Source organism: Otolemur garnettii, unplaced genomic scaffold (assembly GCF_000181295.1).
Source record: "Otolemur garnettii isolate 467f Iridium unplaced genomic scaffold, OtoGar3 scaffold00174, whole genome shotgun sequence".
Lineage (NCBI taxonomy): Eukaryota > Metazoa > Chordata > Mammalia > Primates > Galagidae > Otolemur > Otolemur garnettii.
The window spans coordinates 412,681-420,442 of record NW_003852569.1 but is presented as its reverse complement, the minus strand read 5'-3'; the positions used below and the strand labels follow the sequence as shown (position 1 = coordinate 420,442).

General features: G+C 50.7%; 1 protein-coding gene across 1 annotated transcript; it reads right to left on the bottom strand.

Annotated features, from left to right (window-relative positions):
* Positions 1-873: 873 nt before the first annotated feature.
* Positions 874-3,865, bottom strand: CRNN (cornulin). Its single transcript, XM_003800354.1, has 3 exons — positions 3,728-3,865; positions 1,627-2,373; positions 874-1,479 (listed from the first exon to the last, which is right to left on the bottom strand). Exons 1-3 carry the CDS (start codon positions 3,863-3,865, stop codon positions 874-876), a joined length of 1,491 nt encoding a protein of 496 aa, XP_003800402.1.
* Positions 3,866-7,762: the final 3,897 nt, after the last annotated feature.

Here is a 7,762-nt window from a genome sequence, read left to right as displayed (position 1 = left end):
CTGGGAGTTTTATTCCATCCATCAGTAACCTTAAGTCAGTTTACCTCTATGACCTTACAAGTGAATGGTAGTTCAACACCCTAGAATTAGAAGAACGAAAGACCAGGAATAACTTTGCCTATCTAAATCCTACTTGTCCTGTAAGGGCCATGATAAGAAAGCATCTTAGATGAAATGTACCTGCTCCATCTCTGCCAAATATTAAGTATGATATCTCCTTTCTCTGACTCCAACACATCTCAACTAGATGCTCTTCAAGGCTAGGGATCATGTCCAGTTCATTATCCTGACAGCCCTGTAGCCCTTGGCCCAGGCATTCTCAAACTACAGCCCACAGGCCACATGTAGCCCGCCTAGGACATTTATCTGGCCCGCTGGGTGTTTTTGCTGCCACTGCCTGTCCTGCATAGCAGCCGACTCTTACCAGGGCCCGCAGTCCAGCCCTCCAGTGGTCTGAGGGACAGTGAACTGGCCCTGTTTAGAAAGTTTGAGGCCCCCTGCCTTAGCCTATCCATCAGTAGAAGGCAGTTGAATGAGACCCAAGTCAGTTGCTTGAGAAGGTTTTATTAGGGTAGATGAAGCAAGAGACCTGGCAGAGATAAAAGTAGTCCTGAAACCCCAACAGGCTGAGGAGAATTGAGCACAAAGGATGACTTGCTCTATGTGTTTCTGCTTCTGAGAGGGTCTGTGCAACAAAGCAGGTAAAAGAGGAGTTTACAAAAGTGCTCTCACCAAGAAAGACCTATAAGGGAAGCATCATGATTAGGAGAAGATGTCCAGGGATATACCAGCTGGACTGGCCAGCACAGGACAAGACATTCTCTCTCCAGCTGTCTTCTTTTGATACTGGGCATTGGTATCAGGGGCAGGGGGTCATGGCTTGCTGCTTTTGAAGTAGGAATACAGCCTTTTGGCCGTGCCACCTTGCTTCCCTTCCAGCTGGGCTGCACCCTGGCTCTGTGCTGAAGCAATGCTGGTGTGCAAGCTGCCCTGGGCCTGGCTCTGGACCACTGTCTCCCTTGTCTGGTCATCAATCCACTCCTGGCTGACCACTGTGGGCTCTCTCTTTCCCTGCCCTCCTGTCACACTGCACTTTGGCTGAGTGCTGCTCCAATCCTGGCTTCCTGGCCCACTGTTTTCCCCAGTCTGGGCCTGTCCTCCCAGCACTGTCTCGCCTACTTCAGAGTTGCTCACTTGTGTCCATATTTTTCCATTGCCTGACTGGATTTGGGTCTGTCCTTGTTCTCCAGCCCCTTCGTGGTTTATAGTCTCGTGTCTGCCCTGTTCCACAGTCTGTGTGTGTGATCCTGCCTGTGTCTGGACTTGTCCTCCTGTCACTACCTGGCTGGTCTGGCTCCTGTCTTGACCTTGGGTCTCTGTCCCTCTGTTCTGGTCATGGGTGGACTCCTGTGTCTGGGGGCTGGTGCTTCCTGTCTGATGGCTCCTGTCCTGCTCCACGGTCTGTGTGTGTGACCCTGCCTGTGTCTGGACTTGTCTCCCTGTCACTACCTGGCTGGTCTGGCTCCTGTCTTGACCTTGGGTCTCTGTCCCTCTGTTCTGGTCATGGGTCAACTCCTGTGCCTGGGGGCTGGTGCTTCCTGTCCGATGGCTCCTGTCCTGCTCCACGGCCTGAGTGTGTGACCCTACCTGTGTCTGGACTTGTCTCCCTGTCACTACCTGGCTGGTCTGGCTCCTGTCTTGACCTTGGGTCTCTGTCCCTCTGTTCTGGCCATGGGTGGACTCCTGTGCCTTGGGGCTGGTGCTTCCTGTCTGATGGTTCCTGTCCTGCTCCACCTTCTGACTGGTGCTTGCCTGGGTCTGAGTTCCCACTGCAGTCACAGTGTCACCTGTGTGACATGTTCTGTCCTGTTCCCTGGTCTGTGACTGTCTGTCTGACCTGTCTCTGGTCTGGCTCTGGCTTTCTGGTGCTGTCTGGGGCTGTTCCCCATGCCCAAGCACTTGTTCCTGCTGGCTTGTCCTCTCCTGTGTTTGGGACCTAGCTTGTCTGACATCGCCACTGACCCAAGTAGTGCCAATGTCCTGCCCCTGGGTCTGAGTGCCAGTCCTGTCCTGCCCTTTAGACACCTGCTCCCTCTGCCTGCGGCCGTTCCCCTCGTGATGCTGCCCCTTCCCGGATCTTCCTCCATCAGGGCCACTTTTCTCTCTTTCCCCCAGCTCTGCTGAGGCCCCGGGGTGGAGGCTTCCAGATGTCCGGGGGCCACATGCTCCCTCAGGCCTCTCACTCAGGGTCTGGAAACAGGCCTGGGCAACTTTAAACACCAAGACCAGGAATTCCTTGAATTCCACAGTGCCTGTGTTGTCTTCATCCAGCAAGCGCAGGACTTCATCCACAGTGGCTGGGTCCTGGGGCTTCTGGGGAGAAGACAGGCTGAGTCAGCGTCCCTGAGGTGAGAAGGTGTGGTGGTGAGAACTGCAGCTCCCCACCCCCACCAGGCCGCAGCTTCTTAACACTTCCTTGCTTTCTTTGTTTACTTTAGTCCTGTCTCTCTCACAAAGGTAGGAAGCAGCTTTTGTTTTGTATCCTTTCTGTCTGGTGTAGTTTCTGGACAGTTGGATAAAGATAAATTGACCGAGCTCATAATTCAACTGTCTGGGCTCTAGGCTTGATTCTTTGGGCCATTCTGGGGCCTCTTAACCTCTGGCGCTGAGGCTTTATTCTCTCCAGCAAGGCCCATGTAAAGAGAACCATAGTGGGAAGCTGGGCACAGGGGAATTCTGTGAGCTCTTCAAGGAGGCTCAGAGGTTTTCCTGAGATAGAGTGGGTGGGGACAGCAGGACAGGAGGACTGCCCTGAGCATGCTGGCTGTGCCTATGCACCTTGTCTCTAAGGTCTCAATCTGGGAGCTTTCCATGCAAACCAAAGGCAGGAAAATGCATTAAGGCCCCAGTTCTGGTTTGCCCTGGTGGTGGGGTAGGGCTCCCATATTCTCCCCCGAGCTGTTAACAATGTGCTCTCCAAAACCGCATTTCTGATGAGATTGGTTAACTGATATTTTTGAGCAACTGCTTTGTACAAGGCATAGAACTGTGCCTCCGGCTTGGCGCCTGTGGCTCAGGCGGCTAAGGCGCCAGCCACGTACACCTGAGCTGGTGAGTTCGAGTCCAGCTCGGGCCCGCCAAACAACAATGATGGCTGCAACCAAAAAAAAATAGCTGGGCGCTGTGGTGGGCGCCTGTGGTCCCAGCTACTTGGGAGGCAGAGGCAGGAGACTCGCTTGGGCCCAGGAGTTGGAGGTTGCTGTGAGCTGTGATGTCACAGCACTCTACCCAGGGGGACAACTTGAGGCTCTGTCCCAAAACAAAAAAAAAGAACTGTGCTTCCAATGAGTGTTTACTGATGGATGATCAAATTTCAGACAGACACAGGAATATTTACTGTATTAAATTTAAGAGGCAGAAGAAAGCAGCAATTATAGATTATAGTAATTTCTAGAACATCAGAGGCTTTGCTCCTCCCTGAGCAGAGTCCTTGAGAGTCCTTTAGAGTCCTTTCACCTTGCCTTCAAATTAGAATTAGGTATTTTCTCTAAGGACCAGGGCCTGTCAATGCCTTATCATGTTCTGTTTTCTGCTTTTTATCTACCCACACAGCTGCCATCTGCACCAGCAGGCTTGGATTCAGCTGTTGCCTTATTGAATTTCCCAGGGTCTGCAACACAAGTGTCACTCCTGGCTACATCCCTCCCACCTGGCCCACACATCATACCACGATCACATCGACAAACTCCTGCTCCAAGAGTCTTTTCAGCTCCCCTCGGGTGAGCACTGTGCAGTTGCCCTCTGTCCTGGCATAGCGCCCAAAGGCCTCAATGATCCCATTAATGTTTTGTAGTAACGGGGGCATCTTTGAAGTCATGCTGGAAAACATGAAAAGCATCTGTCATAATCAGCCACAGCTGTTTCTTCTTGGGCACTGCGGCTTCTAGGCCTTTCCCTGCATATGCAGGTGTGCTTTTGGTCTGTCTTTATCCTTTCCCACACGCTGTACTTGACATGTGGGAAAGAGGAACACACAGAGGTGAGAGGCAGCATCCACAGAGGGCCACTGCTGGCCACACCGCCTGCAGTGAGGCCAAGCTCACGCCTGCCTGAGTTCACTTGCTGTGCTTCATCTCACTCATTATGAAGGAAAGTGGTATCAGTACTTTATGGGGTTATTGTGAAGATTTAAAGAGATAACCCATAAAAAGCACTTGGCAGAGGCTTGGCCCATTCTCAGTGCTTGCTATTAAGTGTCATTATGTGCTGTCTCTCTCTCACACACACACACACACACACACACACACCCATCACTTATGTGCGTTTACATACACCCTGCTGCTCACAGGCACTTTCCTATGCATCGTCTCCTTTAATCCTTATTATCCTCACTTTTTATAGGTGAGGAAACAGACTCAGAGAAGTTAGGCCACATAGCTTTGACGGGATCAGGAAACCTTGGAACTCGTCTCTCCTTAGCCCAAGAGGAGACCCTCCAGGGTGAGAGTCTGCGTTTCCCTGTATACCCTCTGTCCTCAGCCCCCGGGCCAGTCAGACAGGGTGGCCCGCCTAATTGGCAAGCAGCTTCGTCAAGTTCCCAGCCAAAGGGGAAGTGTGCTTCTTCATTAGCCAGGAATCTGGAGGTAGATTGAGGTGAGGCCTGGAGTGGCTGGAATGGCAAGAGGCACAGAGACTTGCAGAGACATTTATCAGAAGCCTTAGAGACCAACCAGCAGGAGGGGACAGCATCAAAGATGACCAAGCCCAGAGCAAGGGGAGCTGGAGGCCTGCATCACTGGGCCACCAGGACAGGAGAAGAGCACAAGAAGAGGAAGATGTAGTTAGAGAAGCAGAGGAGAAAGGGAAGGAGACTCGGGTGCTATAAAAAGCAGGTCAGTGAGGCCAGAAAGATTCAGGGAGTCAGAGACCCCAACGGGGGCTACTCAGGGGGAATCAATTCTAGAACCTGATGGCAAAGACAGTCAGGTAGACTTTTTCTCTTGTTTATATCAAGATACTCAGAACATTTCTCAACATAGATGAAAAACATCCTTTTATTTTTAAACCCTACAGCAGACTTTAACCCCTTAACCTATAAATAATAAAAACTATGAGATGATGTTTTAGTTACACTTCAGATTCCTTAGAATAAATCTATAGACACCTTGCCTAACTATCACACTGGGACAGGAGAGGGGTGTCTAAGCCCCTTCCTGCACAAGATTGTTAGACTGCATGTCTGGGGCATTAGTAAACTGAATCTCATTCCACACACTCTCAGCATGCAAAGAAGCTTCCAGGGCCTTAGAAGCTAGAGGCCTCTGCTGATCCAGAAAGGCACATGGGTAGCTCGGTTGCTGCTGCCCCTATAGTCTCCTGGTGAGAGGAGCTGCTGCCCGGCCAGACGCAGAGCAGGAGAAAACACAGTTGCTTCTAGAGAATGTTTTTCCCAAAGTCCTGTGGCTCCTGGCCACAGGCAGCAGCGATAGCCAGCAGTAATGCCAGCAGCTCACAGCTGATAGCCCTGGTTTTATGAGCTCAGATCACCAAGACACTGGGGATGAGAAAGAGGTTCCTCAAGGGGGAACTTACCTAATTCCCAGACAGGATGAAGTGAGTGGTTTCCAAGTGGTGTGTGGAGTACCAGGTCAGCATGATGAGGCCTTTTATAGGGATTTAACCAAGGCTCATGTTTGAGATAGGGTGTCCCGCCCTGTGGGAAGGCTTAATTCACACAAGATTCTGCCCAGCCCAGCCCAGCCCAACCTCCCCTCTCCCCTGTTGCACCTGCTGACATGTGACTGCATTGCTCTGATTAGCAGCCCACTCCTGACCACGTGTGGGGTCCACTCTGATGGGGTTCTCATGTCTCAGAGCCACCCTTGCTCAGGGTGACGGCCTCTGCAGTACTGAGCACAGCCTGGGCTCCTATGAACATTCTTCATCTCTGCAGAGACTGCAAAGGCATGATTTGCAAGTAGGTACAAAGTCATCCTTTTGTACACAAATGTCTAAGAATTCATCTGTTGAGGGTTGCCCTTTCAAAGTGGCCACTTGGGAAGGCTACACATGTTTTCTTGTTGATTTTGCTATTATTCAGAACATTTTTTGAATTACTGTTTGGAATTTGCCTCTCACACCTGGCATGTGAAAGACAAGGAATCTAGTCTCATATCTTTATAGTTGGGTCTCATTTTCAATCCAGATAAAAAGGTTAATGCCTCCCCCACCCACATATAGGTGGGCAGCAGAGAGGAGGTTCAGCACAACCATGTACAACCTCCTCACTGCAGAGACAGGGAACTCAGCTGCCAACTCATCAGCAAGCCTTTGTGGAAAGTTTGCTGCACTCCAGACATGGGGCTGAGGCCCCAGGGAGACAACATTGAATACGGTGGCAGTAGTTTCAACTCCACAGAGGTTATAGCCTGGCAGTCCTTGCGCAAAGTCCTCAGGAGGCTAATGGTGGTAGTAACCACCATTCCACTTTTCATTTTTATTATGCTCCCAAGAGGTTTATGGCTAAGCCCACTTAACAAATGAGAACAGGGAGAAATCCTGAGTGAAGACGGGTCGGGCCCACACTGCTGCCCCTTCCGCCCCAGCTCTCTCTGATGCAACTTGCTGCTGCTTGTTTTTTCTCAATGACATTTGACACTTCAAAAATATTGGATTCATCCTCGATGCATGAAGAGCCACCATGGTTAAGGGTGTTGAGAAGGAAGTTTTCTGAGCTCCAAAGCCAAGTCCCAAGAGGACTCCTAAGTGGCATTTTTGCAGGAAGCATATCTAGCCCCTCAAGTGACTCTGGATGCCATCCTCACACATCTGTGTGCAGCAGACAGGAAAAGGAGTGACCATCAGGAGGGGAAGGCATGGTAAGGCTTTGGTGGCAGGGACTGGCACAGTGAGGGCAGCCTTGCAATGACAGCATGAAATCACCACATCAAGCAGGGTGCAGAGCGCTGGATGAGTTCAGGACAGGAGGGCAGGAAATGGGAGGGCAGGCTGAGGGCTTTGCAGCTGGAGTAGTCTGTCTGCAGGGAGAGGGGATGGCTCTGTCCTGGGGCTCCAGGCTTTGGGAACAGAAGGGCTGAGGTTGCTGTGGCAGGTAGTCAGCATTAAGAGGAGGCCAGTAGGACAGGGGAAGTTATGGAACAAGAGGGAGTCCAGCAGAGTAGACTTTCCTTCTGTGGGTGGTGTTCTAAACTTTATCTGAACGAGCATAGAACTTCCAGAAAGGTTGGGAACTAAGGGAAAGTAAGGCAAGGGACAAGCCAGTTGCTTTGTGTACAAGATACTATAGAGTAGGTATTATTATACCCAATTTATAGATGAAGAAACTGAGGCATAGAGAGGTTAAATAAACTACCCAAGGTTATGTATCTAGAAAATGATAGAGCAGAATTTGAATTAGGTCTGCCTTCCTCCAAAGCTTCTGTCTTTACATGGGCCGGGGCTGGACTGAGCCTGCAGGAGGGGCTGCCTGTGAGGTACTGGGCACCACAGAGGCAGGAGGAGATGGTGTGTGGGATGAGCAGGAGCTGACTGAGAAGGGCCAGGGAGATGTGGAGGCAGGAGACATTGGGACAGACAGTCTCTAATCAACTGTCAGTTGGTTAGTTTATAATACTGTGAAGACTTATTATAAATTAGTGTGAAAGTTGTCAGAATCAAAATGGAGTTGCTTGTGTTAAAACCCTTGACAAGTAGAGCCCAGGAAAACTACGAGGAGAGGGCTCTCAGGCTTGTATGCCTGATA

Excerpts from the sequence above, each read along its gene's own strand:
- CRNN (XM_003800354.1), bottom strand. The coding sequence starts at position 3,865 with ATGCCCCCGTTACTACAAAACATTAATGGGATCATTGAGGCCTTTGGG. Across the intron at positions 2,374-3,727 it reads AGTTTGTCGATGTGATCGTG|AAGCCCCAGGACCCAGCCAC; the intron begins GTATGATGTGTG and ends TCTTCTCCCCAG. Across the intron at positions 1,480-1,626 it reads TAGGGTCACACACTCAGGCC|GCAGGGTCACACACACAGAC; the intron begins GTGGAGCAGGAC and ends GTCCAGACACAG.